The sequence below is a fragment of the Cyprinodon variegatus genome, unplaced genomic scaffold (assembly GCF_000732505.1).
Source record: "Cyprinodon variegatus isolate N-32 unplaced genomic scaffold, C_variegatus-1.0 Scaffold319, whole genome shotgun sequence".
Classification (NCBI taxonomy): domain Eukaryota; kingdom Metazoa; phylum Chordata; class Actinopteri; order Cyprinodontiformes; family Cyprinodontidae; genus Cyprinodon; species Cyprinodon variegatus.
The window spans coordinates 34,291-51,598 of NW_015150772.1; the positions used below are offsets into that span (position 1 = coordinate 34,291).

Here is a 17,308-nt window from a genome sequence, read left to right on the forward strand (position 1 = left end):
AGAGAAGACTAGAGCTCTCTGTGCAAAGCATTCCGGGAAATATCTGCCTCTTCTGAGGCCTATCTTTTCTTCTCACACACTTTGTAGACACTTTTTCTCTTACGACCCTCATTTTCAAAGAACCGCGGTAAAAAAGGTGAGCTTCATTGACTGTCTGAAACCGTAGCTAACCATACATATACAGCTGAATCTGGGCATGTGCAGAAAAAGTAAGCTAACTGGGGACGGGCACATAGGACAGCCTTAAGTAAACGTATCACCAAAATGATTGACAATTAGGAGGACCACTTATTTAGATGATCCACCCAGAAATAAAAGATCCTCCTCTATACCTTTAATCTCATTGTACAAAGAGTTATCCAGACTCTCCTTGTCAATTATTGGCACTTTTTGGCACAAAGATTGGCCCAAAAATAGTGAGGCTGCAGGCAGGGAGGTGTCTGATTAATTATTAAATTTAATTATTAAAATTATTTAAACCAGCTTTTTTCTATTTCCCCTTTTGACTTTAATCTGGTAACATTTAATGCATTCTATTGTGCTGGAGATTAATCTAACTTAATGTTTCTAACTTTAAGAGGGCTTTAAAGTTGGGAATTTTGAGAGTAAAACTAGTAAAGTCTCACAAACAAAGCTGAAAAAGCAAACATAAATAAAGCTTTTTAGAGCTAATACGCCTCTATAACAAATTAAGCTGAGTCATATCGTGTCCATTTCAAGAGAGTCTTGGGGTAAATGTGGAGCAGGGATATAACAGGGAGAGCTGTTAAATTTTCATTGGGATCCAGATGTCCAAATAAGGACATCTGCGTCTGACTGGGGGGAGCTGTCCTCCCAGGCTTTTAACTTGGATGCTGGTGGTGGGTAACTAACTGTAGGTTTACAGACATTAGCATTCACTCTCAAGTTAGAGAAAGTAACGTTTATTTACTTAGTATTAATAAAAAACACTATAAAGGTCATATTTGGAAAAAGCTCACATGTATGTGTGACACAGATTGTTTGTTATATAAAATAGGACATCAGTTTACAGAGGGTGTGTTTATGGGTCTCTCCTGTGCATATGTTTGGTCACTGGAGGGATGATTGTCTGAAAAGCAGAACAGATCACAGCAAAGCACATTTATTAGAATACATATTAAAATCCTGCATCTACATCAGAGTTTAAACACATTTTATTCTCTTACCCACCTTTCAGTCCCTCCTCCTCAATACTCTCCTGGCTGGTCAGGGAAGTAGCATCATGATGCGTGTCGGCCTCCTTTCCCGCCCCCTCCCACACGATGGTGGTGCTGTTCTGACTGGAGCGAAGCCGCTGGCGGGGAGGCGTCTTGTTGTCGCCGGGACTAAAGGACTGGGAGATCCCAGAGCCCGCTCTGGCTAAACCGATCCCCCAGCCGTGACGGGAGCCCAGCTTTCGTCGGGCCCCAGGGCGGGTAGGGGTTGGAGTCCCTGGAACCGAAGTGTCAGGGTCTGGGTTGGATGTGGTTTTCCTTAAGGGGGACGGTGAAACCGGAGCACTACGTAGGTCTGAAACAAGATAAATAGAAACAAAAGGATAAGCTAAATATTGAAGCTCAATGTTGGAAATACGAGCATGATACAGGATGGTGAATCTTCTATGAAGAACTATATAAGGTTAATTGAAATGTATTGATGCTCGCAGCCAGTGTTGTTTTCGTCAACAATGACTAAATAATTTCGATAACGCTCCTTTTTTTTCATGATAACGAAAACTGGCGTGCTAAACATGGATCTTTGATGACTAAAACAGGACTAGTCATGGGTTTGAGTTTTTATCAATGAGACCAGACTAAATAAAAAATAAAGGGGCGTCGGTCAGACGTTCAGCAAAGCAATATCAGCTGTGCTGCTGTGTCCTGTTTGATCCTGCCCCCGAAATGCTCCTGCAGCGTTGCACATGCTACAGGAGCACAAATGGATCATGGCAGCAGTGGCAGGGTCTGAGAAAATAACAAATTTGCTCTGATATTCCTTCTGTGCTTGTGCAGAAATGCGCCTTTGCACACAGAGCTCTAATTCTGAGCTTCACTCTTCAATCTAATGGTTCGCTCTCAGCAGTATTGCTCTTCCTGCTCTTGCTACTTAATAAACTATGTGGCTGATCATCCTCTGCCAAGCATTAAAAAAAAAAAACCTTTGTCTAACTATCAAGATTTTTTTCCAGCTTCCAGCTCACAAGAGGTGATACTAAACATTCTTTAATTTCTTCCCCCCAAAAAAAGGAGAAAATAAAAAACAATCCACTAGACTTTGTTTCCAAGTTTGAAGACGTTTCGCTTCCCAACTAGGAAGCTTTTTCAATTAAAAAATGTCAGGAATAGCGCTCAGACAAAATATCAGCAGAGTGGTGTATGCAGTTCAATGCAGTGAGGACTGCTCTGATCTTTATATTGGAGAAACCAAAAAACCTCTCCATGGATGCATGGCCCAGCACAGAAGAGCAACGTCCTTGGGACAAGACTCTGAGGTACATCTACACCTTATGGACAAAGGACATTCTTTTGAGGATGTTAACATTTTAGACAAAGAAAATAGGTGGTTCGAGAGGGCATGAAGGAAGCCATCTATGTTAAAAAAGAAAAACCAACTCAGGTTTCAGCTTTCAAAAACCTACAATGCAGTAATTGACTTGATCCCTTCCTGCTATCATCGCAGCTCCAGCCCCTGTACAGGAGAGCGTAGGACCTTACCAATTCAGCCAGGCCAGCGATTCCCTTTAACGTCCCCCCTTTCATAAACTTAGACGGGTATGGGGAATTGCAGGCTAACAAAAGAAGCCAAACGACCCCCATTCCAAGGGGTGGACCCCTTCGTCCGTTTCAATTTTCATGTTTTCAAAACAAAAACAAGGTTTTGATGGGCTACCGCATAAAATCTCAAAGTCAACACTATTCCTGACATTTTGAATTGAAAAAAGCTTCCTGGATGGGAAGAAACATCTCCAAACTTGGAAACAAAGTCCAGTGGATTGTTTTTAATTCTTTTTTTTTTTGGAATGACTATGACCTGGATCACTGAGAAAATATTATGTTTGAAATATATAAAATATTTCATTGAATTCTGTTCATTTTTGGAAAAAGAGCCCAATGAAATGGTACATAGATCTTTAAATATTTCTCTCTAATTGCTCTTGTTTCTATCTATTAAAATAAGATGTAAATGTTTCCTTGTATTATCATTAAAACATTTTCTATGTGTCCTTTAAATATTTCAACATTTTAGTTAGCAGATTCATTCAATTTAGGTCTGGATAGGCATGGCATTACAAGGCAATTATGTAGGTTCTCTCTGTAACTTTTTTTATATCGAAACCCTGTGAATTTAAATCTACTTTGACCCCTGAGCAGCGGTAACCAAAGTAGAAAGAAGAAAGTTTTTTTATTTGCTTTTTTGGAGCAATGAAGATTTTATTTATCTGTGTGTAAAGCATAATTCATAGTAGGTCAGGAGGTGTTTGCTTTACGATGAAAACCTTGTATGTCTAAAACCATTTCTTTATAGTACATTTTGTTAGATTGTCCGTCTGCTGTAATAACCAATATGATGTGTTGAACTAGATCTGCTTTTATTTGAATTTTCACAACTTTTGTGAGACATTTTTTTTATAAAGTAGAGCATTAATTCATAAAAAATTGATTTGAATTCTATAAATCAAGGTTTTCTGCCCAACAGCAATGATGAACTGCATAGCAGAGTTCTATACCCAGCTATTGTAGTATCTAGGCTAGAGCTGTCAGTCTGGTAAAGAATCTGGTTGTTATTAAAAATTGTAAAGGTTACCGTAACTTTTTTTTGCAACATAAAACTGACTAAAACTTGTCTAAACCTTCAGGGACGCCTTCCAGCAAAGTTATCTGCCCTGTAAACTTACATTTTTTACTTCTCACCACCGTCTGTGTTGTGATTCTACAAAGATGGCTCTCTTTTTTTAATAGAATATCCTAATAAACTGTTAAAGCAGCTCTAGTTTATCTATGGCAACATTTTAGCTGGAAAGCACAAAATAATGAGCTGCAGTGCAAAGCCTCAGAGTATTAGTATTACCTGTTGGCTCAGGCTACAAGTTAACCATTACACTGAAGAAAACTCTACTTTCTCACTTTTAAATCAACAAGTTTCTTTTTCAATGTGATAGAAATTTGATTTATGAGCAAATTAAGATTATTAACATTTTTTAAAACTCACAAAAACCTTTTCGTTAACTGAAATAAAAACAAAAACTATAGCAAAAAAAGAAACCGAAAACTAACAAACAGTAATAGGAGTTCACAAACTGAAATAGAAAGTAATTGAATTTTCAGAGAGAATCTGTTTCGCTTCCTTTGTGTCCTTATCCTATTGCATTAATATGAGTCTAGTTTCTGGTTGCTGTTTTTGCTTTTTTTCTCTGTACCGCATAACGTCAGCAGATGATACAGCAGTCCGGTTATAAGCTGCAACAGTTTATCTTTATCTGGGATTGTATTTCTTTTATTTTGCTTTTGTTTTGTTTTTTTGGTCTTGCATGTAAGTTTTATTACATAAAAGACTAAAATTATAACTGAAACAAACAAAAACTTAACTGAAAGCATTATCAAAAACTAAAAAGTAAAGTACCTAAGAAACAATAAAAACAAATTCAAACTAAAATAGAATTGAAAGTAATAAGTCAAAACAAAATAAATAAACTAAATAATGACTATTTCAAAACCAATTAAAGCTTAGAGCAAATGCTAACTAGCAAATAAGTGAAACAGTAGACTGTTCTAGTATCTTTTAGTAATTAAATAAGAAGTTATACTTATGAAAAAATGGATCATAAGATATTCCAAAAGCGAGGCACAGCAGTAAAAAAGCTATGTTTAACACTAGGTGTCAAATCTTGACTTAAAACAAGTTTGCCTCATATTACCAGTGGTAGTAAAGCAAATGCACACTAAATCAGACTTTAGATCGTAAAATCGGCAGGGATAGAACCATTAATGAAACTGCATCCCAGCAGTGTGCTTTTCAGTGGACACTGCAGTGAGATTTGCTCTTCACTGTTTATAGCTCCGATCCTAATCACTGGGATAAAAAACATCTGATTACTGAGGCTTTTTTGCTGCAAACTTGTCTGTGTGGTGGCCTTTTAAGACTTGGATTTCTATACTTTTTTTCCTGCACATTACCAGCTCTAACGCTGCTGAAATAGCAACATTTACGACAATAAACTCAAGAAGTGAAACAGCAGCAGCTTTTTTTTCTCTTGGCCTACATGCTGAGCTGGAGATCTTTCCAATAAATTCCAACCTCACATGACGCTGGGGTTTACTTTCTTTTCATCTTATACAGAACAGATTTTAAAATAGCTGCTATACTCATGACACCCAACTAAGGAAAAAAACTGTTGATTAAACATGATTATAATGACTATTTAAAGATGAGAATGATTCCTAGACAATAGAATGCAAATGCATTCAAAGAAAAGGCCGAACAAAGCATGCTTAGATATGAGAATAGGACTGTGTTGCATGTTAAGTAGTAACTTCCGGTTTTCAGGATGGATTTTAAGTCTAAAAATAAAAAAAGAAGGAGGGATATTTGTTGGATTATCCACCTGTAAAATGTTATTCCTCCATATTTGTCTTGTGTCAAGTCCTTATCTTCACTCAATAAAAACAACCGGAGCATGTAGAGGCTTTTTGGAGCCGACAAACTAAATTTCACGTGAAAGCAACTTTATTAGATGATAAATATAAACAGACAAAAATGCTGGTGAAATTTTATATGACAGCTTAGAAAATGTCTGCCTGATTTTTTTATGTCAGTAAATTCATCAAAAGCAAATAAAACCTCACAAATCATTTTCTTTCAGCGCGGGGTTTGCAGGAACAGAGTGGCTTCAGTGAGCCCAGCCTCTTTACAAGCACAGATCTGAGGAGATGAGAGCGTTATCAATGCAGACCACACTCAGTAGTCATGAGATGATTTGTATGCATCCCTGCACCCTCCCTTCATGGCCTGAGTGCATCTTTGTGAAAACCAGTCAGCAGACGCTTCTGTATTAGTTAGTCTGAAAAACACCGGTTGTGTGCTGATCTGTGTTTGTGTGGGTGAGTTCTCACCAGGCTTTGGTGTTTGTGTGTCTGATGAAAATTCATTGCTGTCGGCCAGGTTTTCTATGCTGCCTGCAGCAGTGAAGAGGGTGCGCCCCTCTCTTCCTCCTCCCCGAGGCTTGATTAGTTTCTTCATCCTGTCTGCGATCCAGTTAGACTTTCTGTGAGGACACAGGGGACAGGCACCTTTTACAAAGAGGGTCAAGCATTTCAGTGCACAGTGATTCACAGTATGTACACAAGCTGGTGTTCCTGAAACTGGTCGGATGCCAACTGTTAGGAAGAGGTGGCTGAGAAGAGCCTCAGTGGAGGTGCATTTTCAGCATCATTAGCTGATGTGTTTCTCTATTTTGGCCTGATTACACCAAAAAAAAAATGATGCAGGTGTCACACAGCTGAAGAGAATCTTTCATGCAAATTAATTTTTTTCTAAAATATAAAACATCAACACAAACCACAACATGTTTGGTCTGCATTTTGTGTGACAGAAAAACAGAAATGAGCAGGGACACATCTGTTAGGTGGATAGGATAGGAAACAGTTTCACATTTTTTTTTTGCAATAAATGACTGAACTAGGCCATTAACTTGTATTCTTTACCACTGAGTCAATGTAGAAACATTTTGAAGTATGTCTCCATCAGCTTTGCACATGTGCAAATAGGCATTTTTGCCAACTCTTTTCTAAAATGCTCTGAAGGAATGATGGGGGTCAAACAAAACTAAAAACATAGTTTATGCTTGTTGTACAATTGCATATTATAAACAATACCAGAACTCTTACTTTTGCCAACATAGTCAATGAAGAGCAGAAAGCAGCATGATGGTTATTTTATAACGTTCAAGTGCGTCTTTAAAAGATCAAGACAAAGCAGTGACTAAGTAGACCAAAGGTTACACATGGGTGACAATTATTCATACCTTCAGAAGCGATTTGACCCATTAACTGATCCCAAATCTAAAATTATAAGCTTCTTACTAATGAGAAACAGCCATGAAATTATGTACTTTTTGCAAATTTCAGAATGAGTTCAGTATAAAAATATTAATCATTAAAACATGTCAAAAAAATGACATTTCCTTGCTAAGAAAAGATTTAAAATTTTAGAACATAACTCAGTGGGAGCTGGATTATGATGAATTATTAGTCTAAATACAAAACAGATGAGGAACAGAGTAATCCTATAGAAATATACATTTCTGTAAGGTAATGTGTTTAATCTCCATCCTGATCTTGGCTGTGTTTGGTTTAGATGTTCTGCTCCAGCTGATATCATGATAACTGATGATATCTTTAAAAAAAACTTATTTTAACTTGATGACACTGAAGAGATCTCCAGCAGGAGTTATTTAAATAAGGTTCGGGCAAACATCAAAAACAAGCAGAGCTGTTAGTGAAGAGCACGACTCGGGAACATTGATAGATACATGCAATAAGCACAAACTTATTTGCAGACACCTCTGCTCCAAGGCTCTTTTGAATGTAGCAGCCACAGCCTCGTATCCCTGTCCTGAATCTTCCCCCTAAGAAGGATGTTCTGACCTTTAAGTGTCAGTTTAAACATACTGAGGTCTCTAATGTAAATGATCTTATTTTGTCCATTTAGCATGCTGTTAACCTTAGGTATTGATTAATGTGTTTTATGTTAAAGTATGTTTCTGTTTTTATTTAACAGAATGATTAAATGTTTTAAACCTTGAATGTGAAACACCTTCAACCTGCAGATAACTTTCATCTACTCTGATATTTTCAGCACTTTTCTAGGTTTGACGATTATGGTCATTCTTTTTCAACATGCTGACCCTTGTAACGTGGCCATGTGTTTGGCCGTGTGGCTGCCTGATTGGATGATCAGCACCTCTTGGTGACTATTTATTCAGAACCAACCAAAGCTAAGTTCTGACACTCATACAGAGAGACATAACCAGCAACAACCCTTTCCTCTTAGATTTGGCTGAGATAAACATGTTATTTGTGCTGCATACTTTACTACATCTTTTAAAAAGAGTTTTTCCTTCATGTCCTTTATATCAGCTGGATCTAAATGCACTGTGAGTCACAACCTGGACATCCAATTACTGAGCAAGAAACATCAGCCTTGCAATCAGGGAGACTTTTCAGCTTAAAAAGCATATCTTTTGACAAAATGTCCCCATCAGCAGAGCTCAAAGCTAGCTGAGGAGGTCCATTCAAAGTGGACAAAGTGCCTGAATTGTAGACCTCAGTAAAATTATGGATCTTTTCTGAGCACAGACCTAAAGGCAGGTACTCCAGCTTCCTCCCACAGTCTAAAAACATGACTGTTAGGTTAATTGGCTTCTCTAAAGTCTCCTTAGGTGTGAGTGTGTGCATGAATGGTTGTTTTTTAGGGCTGCAAATAAGGGTTATTTTGCAAATCGATTAATCTGTCGATTATTTTTTTCGATTAATTCATTAATAATCGGATAGCCAAAGGTTCCTTAAAGAAATTTTCTATTGAATCAAACCAGGTGAAACTAAAACTTTGCCACTTGAGGAGTTCTGCTTAGAGCATATTGACAGATGAAAATATGTTATTAATCGTGAATCTAAAATTTGTATGTACCTTTTTACAATTGTGGTATAATAACAGCTCTAAGTGGGTTGCTCTGACAGCTAAAAACATGTTTTAGAGTCTGTATACTCCAGTTAACGATTAAATTAATTACTAAATTAGTCGGTGATTATTTCAAGGATGGATGGATGGATGGATGGATGGATGGATGGATGGATGGATGGATGGATGGATGGATGGATGGATGGATGGATGGATGGATGGATTATATTTCATTATTGTTTTTTAGCAATAATGAAATATAATTCTTCATTACATTAACTATTAGTCCCTAGTGGGGTGTTTAGTGTTGCTGTTTGTTTGGAGCTGCAAAACAAATAGAAACACATGCATTTACTACGTAATATGATCATATCTGTAAATACTTTTTCAAGGTAAAAAATTGACAAACCTCATTGCTTAGTTCAATGAGAAATTAGAGTGTTTATCCTTCCACAATTGGAAACTTGGAAACAAAGTCTAGTGGATTGTTTGTAATTCCCTTTTATTTTTTTTTTCTTTGGGTAGAAATTAAAGAATGCCTAGTATCACCTCTTGTGAGCTGGAAGCTGGAATAAAACCTTGATAGTTAGACAAATTCAGTGATCATAAACTAAATAATCTATCCTGCATTGCTATAAAAAGAATCATCTCGTATTTCTGTCATCAGTTTTCACTTTAGTTATGCCTAGAAGCTCCTGAAGAACATTCAATTATCTTATAATGAAATATCTTTGTTGTCATCTTGTGAAAGCACAAGAAAAATTATTTATGTGAACACATCCGTTCTCAGCTTATGGTATAATATACATTTCTATTTTCATTATGTTAGGGAAAATTACTAAACAAAAAAAAATACTATTGATTGGAACAATTTCCATAACTGACATTTTTTCATCTAAAACAATGCACAACTTCTTTAAACTTAGATAAGTTTACTAAGCTTCTAACTCTTAGTTCTGATCTTTCACACTTTATATAAATTGAAAATTCTAGTTTCTTAAACTAAACAAAAAAAATAAACAACATTTAGCGGTTTTGTATTTCTCCCCTCCTCTACTTGATAAAAACAAACAGATGTCTCAGTAATTACAAAAAAAAAAAAAACTCATTTATTTTAGGGTTTTATAGTTTTGTTTGGAAAACAAAGTGCTGTTTTTCAGGTAAGTACTGAACCCTGTGGAGTCTCAATATAATTAAATCATAAAAAGTTATCCAGATTACAGCAGCACATATATATTATATAACCAACTAAGCATTATTACATACACTTTTAAGAAATTATGAAAACTAAAGAATTATCTTTGTACTGGTAGAAAAGTCTGTGCTGAATCCATCTCTCTGAAAATATTAGTTTAACATTCTTTCTCTTTCCTATTTGAAATGTTTTCCTCCATCAACTTCTAATCCCCATTGCAACAAATATTATTCTACAATTATAATACTGCACCCAATAGAACCCATATTAGCACTTATTTTATGCATGTTTAAAACACAATAATGGTATCATTCATCATCACCCAGCTGTAACCAACCGTAGATTTTGTAAAATGATGGGATATATATGTAATTATGTGCATACTTGGCCTTGCTGGCTGGAGGTTGCATGTTGGGCTCGAGGACTCTGTACTGATCCATAATCTTCTCCACCAACTTCTGCTTCTCCCGACGGAGCTCACTTAGCTTCTCCCTGAAGGCAAATGTATGAATCATTAGATGAAAAGGAATGAATAACAGATTTAGTTTTTCATGCAGACATAATCAGTTTATATTATGCTGGTTCAGTGTATGCAATGTGTTTAGTGTTTTTTTAAACCCTAGTTCTTTAAAAACAGTCTGTTGTGATGTTCAAGCCATAATCTTTTTACAACATTTACAACAGAGAAGATTAAATGAAAAGTGATGTTGGTTGAATGGAGATTAGAGTCACTGCTCAAACCCTCCCCACAACAACAACAACAAAAAAAATCAGTGTCAGACATTTTGAGGTAACAGAACATTTCATTCTAACAAAGTGGTGAAGAGAGAATGAAATAAGTCAACAGCTGCTGCACAGATTGTCATTCATTTTGATGGAATAATGATTGATCAATACAAAGAAGAATGTGATTTAGGATGTGACAATGCTGCTGCAGAATAATGTATGCCATAATAATATAGCAGAGAGCTTCATTGTGATTTATAACTTTGTTTACAGTACAAATATGTGGTTAGTATAATTGTTTTCTTTCATTTTCAAATCTGTTTTTCTGGTGATATAGAAGTTCCAAAACGATATCTATTCCCTAAAACAACTAATTGGTACCTAATACTTTCCTGTTGTTTCTGTTTTAATTGAAAACAAATCATGAAATATTTTTCCATTATCTTGATGTTGGTTATGTGTAAAATAACATATGCTAAAATCAGATAACAGCTAAAACAAACCAAAATAAACTAACATGAACTAAGCAAAATAAACTTTACTACACCAAATGGAGAAAGACAAACTAAGATAAGGTGAACTAAGAGTAATCTAAAATAAACTTCATCATCCTAGACGTCCAAAGGAACGTTATTGGAGATTCTTCCTCTCAGCAGCTGTTAATACTTTATAACTATCATTAGTCCCAATAAGTTAGAAAGAGAATTATATCCCTGCTGTTTCTGAACAGTTTTTCCTTATTCTTCTTCATAGTCTTGTAATAAATACTCTGAATTGAAATTTTGCATGAAATGAAAATTTTGCACATTCATTAAAATAACCTATATTGCACGTTTTTAAACAGACTATGACTGTGTCCGAATGTCCCCCTTTATCACTATATTGGGCACTATATAGTGGCTATGCCATTTTAAATGAGTGTCCGAATGTCTAGTGGATGAAAAAGTAGTGGACTCGAAATTTCCAACAATGCACCTTGAAAAGTAGTGATCGTCCATAGTCACTAGACCAGTAGATATATCCCATAATGCTTTGTGAGGAGAGCTCTCCTTGCAAAGCATTATGGGAGTTGTCACAGTGTTCCACTGTCACCATAGGCTGTCTAGGCTACCTGACATTTAATCTACCAAAAATGGGGCAGGCATCGTGTGGGGAGGCGGAGTCACGTGACCAACAGGGAGCGAAAAGTAGTGATCACCTGTCCAAACGGTCAGTTAACTGAATTCACTATAAAGTCCACTTTATAGTCTCCGCTCTATATAGTGATTGAGGGATTTAGGAATTAGGGCGGAGGTTCGAACAAAGCGTAAACAATTATTAAAAACTATATTTTTCTTATGTTGTAAATTTGCCCTTTCTGTCCAGCCTCTTATTCTAATTTTCTCTATTTCTTCCATTTTGCCATTGGTGGTTTTTCACCTGATTTTCTTCATTGTGGTGCAATACAAAACATTTCTGTCATATTTTAAGCTTCATTAAGTAAGCTTACCCAAACAGAACTGATATTTATCATATCAGCGATGTATACGACACGATGTTGAAATGCCAGTTTTCCTGATGTTAAAAATTGTGTAAAATAAATATTCTATATGTACAAGTGTGTCTGTGTACAGTTGTGTATCCTGGATGTCTCGACCATCCTCCAACTCCAGTGATAGTTATTCACAGTGTTAAGATTAATAATAAGGATGGAGAGAAGGCAGCTCACCTGATCAAAATGTTATATATTCTATTTTTATTTTCATTTTAGGGAGGGTTTTCTCCACACAAAGAGATAAGACATTAAGCCTATTGTTGCAGCATCTTGTGGGAAATCTAATCTTCTCAAGGTGAATTCTTTTTTGCTTTTCACAGCTGACATTGATGATTGTTTTGCCATCCTGCTACACATGCAGGGCTTCAGGAGTAAAGAGGAGATGGGGACTTGAGTCAATTCCAGCTGTCACTGAGCGTGAGGAGAGGTATAACCTGGAAAGGTCGTTAGTCCTTCACAGACATCGAGACTATAAATCATGCACGCTCCCACTCATTTTCAAGGTCAATTTGAAATCACTAATATCCTAATATGCATGTTTTTTGCCTGCAGGAGTAGAGCCATGAATGCAACAGAAAGGCTTGCACAGCTAACATTAAAGATTCTAAATTCTCTAGCTGTAAGACAAGTGCAAACAAAATAAAAGAAAATATGACTTAATAGTCAGCCGCTGTTCCACTCTTGAATGTCTGCCAAATTGTCACTGCAGTGTTAGTTTGAATAAGATTATTTATCTTAATGATCTATCCAGCAGTTTGCTCAGTTTAGGACAGAGAGCTTTTTAAACAGACTGGACTACGAGAACAAAGACCTGGGTTTAAATAAACTCCTCGGTAAATCCACAAAGCACTTTCTGGTTAAAGCCCAGTCAAATAATTCAAGCGAGAGAAGACTGATCAGAGGATCTGGAAAGGTCTTAGTAGTGGACACCCAAACATCACAATGTATTTAAACTCTCAAATAAATAGCATCTTTTAGTACTCAAAAGCCTTTTTACATTTTGTCAGATTTGATCCAAACTTGTATGTTCTGAACAAGGCCTGGTATTGGAGAGGTAGACCTGCATGACCTTTTAAACAGGAGAAGCTTATTGCACATGAGTCTGATGTTGGAAAAAAAAACTTATCAGACTGTAAAATTCTGAACAGACACAATTATATATGAGTAATAAAAAATCTACACATACAGAAATCATAATCTATCGATGAATTATAGGTATAAATAATGATTAAAATGGGTCATAAAGGTATAAGGCTTCATGCCACAGTGAGTCAATCAGATATACTAAATGAAACATCTATATATAATAAGATGATGTAGCCGAAACAGGACCAATTTTCTGCATTAGCTGTTATGCAAAGATGTGGCGCTTATTGATTTTTCTTTTGTTTGTTTGTTTTTCTCCTTTTTTTTGGGTGGGGGGGAAAGTTCTTTAATCACCACTTAATGGTTCCTGTCAGCTCTTCGTGGCGTGAATTCCCCCTCATAATCAATTAATTGAGCAAAATAATTCAGTCAATCTATGCATAATTCTGAGACAATCACAGCCACCAAAAAGTGCAATGCTCCCTGAATGTCCTTGTTAATATGATCAGTGTTTACATCAGACTCTGAAGGTGTCATCAGTAATACTTCCTTGTACGTACAGCTGATCTATAAAGGTGTGTGAGCAGTTTTTGTGATTCAGGAGTGGCTTACACCATTTTCTAGTTTTTGGGTGTAGCTAAACTTTTAGCATGGATCCAGTATTAAGAAGACCCCAGGGCTTTGAATGGCCAGTTCCTACACATGCCTATACTTTAATGTAAGCTATTCTATTGATGCTCTGGTTGTATATATGGGATGTTTTACTCCTAAAAGGTAAAATTCTGTACCAGGTTTTTGTTTTTTCCAGTCTCTGTCCCAGATTTTTGACCCATCTAGAAAAATGTCTCCCAACAGCATGACACTGCCACCACTATGTATTACCATGGAGACACGGAGTTCCGGCTGAGGCAACGTGTTAGTTTCCAACTATGGAAAGGCACATGTATAGAATGCTGCCTACAGGGCTTGTAAAATAGAATTCTCACTGTGAGAAGCTCATAGTTTGGAAATCGTATTGTTTTACAACCAGGTATCATTGTATAACCTTAATCTGGAACATTGTTGGAGCAAAATGCTTACTCTGCTCTCCAACACTATGTTACAGCCCCTCTGCAAAGACACTGCACAGGAGTTTCAACACATCACGGGGACCTGTCATGCCCTCTCACCACCTCCTGTGCTTAGCATAAACCCCAACACACATTCTTTTTCCTGGTGACCTAAAGACTGAAGGCTACATCGGAGGGAACCATCTAAATGAGCAGGTCTGGAGCCAGAGATAACATGGCTGAATAGACTTAATTCTTCAACCCATACAAAATGTACAATTTTAACAGTGTTTCCATCATATGACCTTTAAGTTAAGTGTCCATTCCCAGAACCATTTTACTGCTAAATTGACTGACTGTAACATTTCTTTACAGTGGTGACTTGCGGGCATGGAGGTGGCGCAATAGTTAGTGGCACGACCCATGTACAGAGGCCTGAGTCCTTAATGCAGCCGGCCCGGGTTTGAATCCGGCCTGTGATCCTTGGCCGAATGTCTCTCCCTCTCTCAGACCCCCTTTACTGTCAGCCTACTGTCAGAAAAATTAGCCACTAATGCCATAAAAACAACAAAAAAACAGTAGTGACTTGGAGTTACAGAACTGACTAACCATGAAGTATCTGAAAACACAAAACAAGCCTTCTAACTGGGTCATTCAGCTGACAACTGGAACTTTCCTGAAATTTGCAGATGCCTCAACTTTTAAAAACTAAAATCGGAAGAGGTTACAGGTGTGACAAATTTGGGGAAAATGTTTCCCATTGAATATTTGTTTTTTTTTAATCATGCACTTTAAGATAACTACATCTCAAACTGTACGAGAAAACCACAGGGTTTAAAAGTTCACTGTTCATGATGGAACTTCTTACACTGTACGGCCAGACGCTCTGATACGATCTACCTGCACTGCACGTCCAAAAAAACCACACTTCAGACTCAGCGCCAAGAGATGGCGCTGGTCGGACTCGTCAACTTGGAAGAAAAAAAACTGACTTGTTTGCGCATGTGCAGTGAGCAAGGTTCAGGTGAATCGGCTGGTAGACGCTTGTAACTCTGCTTCAACAGCAGAATTTGTTCATGAACACCTTATGAGGACCGGCTGAATTTCCAACACGTTTGATTTTCTCAGAACCTTATGGTTCCTAAATAGGTGGTCATGAGGCAAATTGCCCCTTGTTATCCCCTGTATACTACATGACGCAAGATGCAAGTTGAGTCTAAAACTCGACCCGATCGAAAAAATCTCAGCAAAAGGCAAAATATCGTACAGTGTATGGCTAGCCTAAAGCAAATCAACGGAAGCTATTAATGACCATATGGTAGCTAACCCAAAGCTATTATTTTCGCGGTTGTTTATAGAGTTTAAAAAAACTTTATTTCAAAAAAGGTTTTAAACACATTGTATTTGATTTCTAAAAGATGATCAGAGTCCTTTAAAACTAGTCCCTTTGTGTTTACTAGCTAGTAGCTTCATTTTCTTAATAAAACAAACTTAGCTTACAAAGCTAACAAAGCCCTACCCTAATTATTCCCTCAAGAAAATATGACAGAAGGTTAAGAATTATTTATCTAAATGGTAACTGATTTCTGGTTACCTTATAAAATATTATTTCACAAAATAATGTTTTTTTATTTTACGGTACCTCTTGGATTTGCAATGTGAATTGAACAAATTTCAATTGGTCTCAATTTGTTTTAAACGCATTTTTAAAATCAACCAAAACCCTTTGAGATAATCAAATGCTTGGCCATCGTTTGAGCTCAATTCACAAGTTCATTTGTTATCCCACACAGCCAGTTTGGTTTGTTTTTACAGAACCATATATGAGAGTCCAACATTATTTGATTAATAACATGACAATTAAAACAGCATTTAATTGCATAACACTGCTTTCACCTTCTCTAAAACTTTCTCCCTGTCTGCTGTGTTTCTTTGCCTTTGTGGTGCTTCAAGTTTAATCACTTACAAAATCTCTTCCAAATCTTTAAGACCTTTACAGAACAGCTGGAATTATACTGAAGCTGAATTACAAACAAGTGAACTCCATCAAACAACTTAATTACTAATAAAAGCAATAGGTTGCACTAGAATTTTTTGGGGAGGGTGTTGGTGTAAGAGGGACGAGGGTGAAAAGAAATGGATGCATTTCCTCATCTGGTTACGTCTGACTGCTGTAATAATTTTTTTGACTACAAAACCTGACATAATATTATTATTATTATTACCACTAGTGTGGTATTCCCTCTACTTAAAAGGAGCCTTCAAGTGATACACACAGTAATAAACCGTTCCTTGTTTCCACAGCATATAACATCTCAAACACTCATTAAACATCATGTGTGTTCCCACCTAATTAAATCCAATATCGATCTTCCTTTTAGCCGTTTCAGTCCCCAGCTGACTAGTTGGGAAAATATTTCAGTGGCTAAATACTGCTCGGCAACAAGTCACTTTTTATTTCCCCTGGGCCCTTATGTTTCTTTTAAATGTCCCTGACCTGCCGTTCTCCATCAGCTAGATCATCACAGACTTCCTAATTGGCCCTGTACACTTGACTGCAACATCCGTTGGCTCCTTGTTGAGCAATTACCTCCCACAACATCTAAATCTGTTTCCACCTGCGTCTGTAGACCAGCTTGTTGCTATGTTTCTGTTAAAACGATCTATACCTGATTTTCTATTTTCAGGGACCTGCTTTTTTCCCACCTGCTTTTAGCTGATAGCCTCACATGCCTGTGCTGTTAAAGAAAGCCTTATAAACAGAAATTGATTGCATGCGTCTTCAAGGCTTGAAAACAGACACAGGTATGTTAAAAATATCAAATCCTGCAGAACTTCCAACAGTGGGTGCAAATGGTGAAGAAGCAATGAAGATAAACAGGAACCTTCAAGTATTGTGACAATCCTCAGCAATGACAATGGATTCCTTCGAGAGTAAAAGCAGAAAATGACGGTACAACAAGGTAGATTTCCCCAAAATTAGGTTAATTAGATTGTAATTGTTAAATCAGCCTTGCATACACTATATAAACGCTGAATTAA

General features: G+C 36.8%; 1 protein-coding gene across 1 annotated transcript in view; it reads right to left on the reverse strand.

Annotated features, from left to right (window-relative positions):
- Positions 1-926: 926 nt before the first annotated feature.
- The window catches only part of LOC107090978 (girdin-like), a 72,641-nt gene continuing 56,259 nt past the window's right edge, over positions 927-17,308 (reverse strand). The window contains exons 24-27 of the mRNA XM_015384648.1: positions 10,256-10,363; positions 6,111-6,262; positions 1,192-1,530; positions 927-1,090 (exon numbers count right to left, since the gene is read on the reverse strand). Coding sequence (XP_015240134.1) covers positions 1,023-1,090; positions 1,192-1,530; positions 6,111-6,262; positions 10,256-10,363 — 667 coding nt within the window. The 3' untranslated portion in view covers positions 927-1,022. The remainder of the gene's footprint in view (positions 1,091-1,191; positions 1,531-6,110; positions 6,263-10,255; positions 10,364-17,308) is intronic.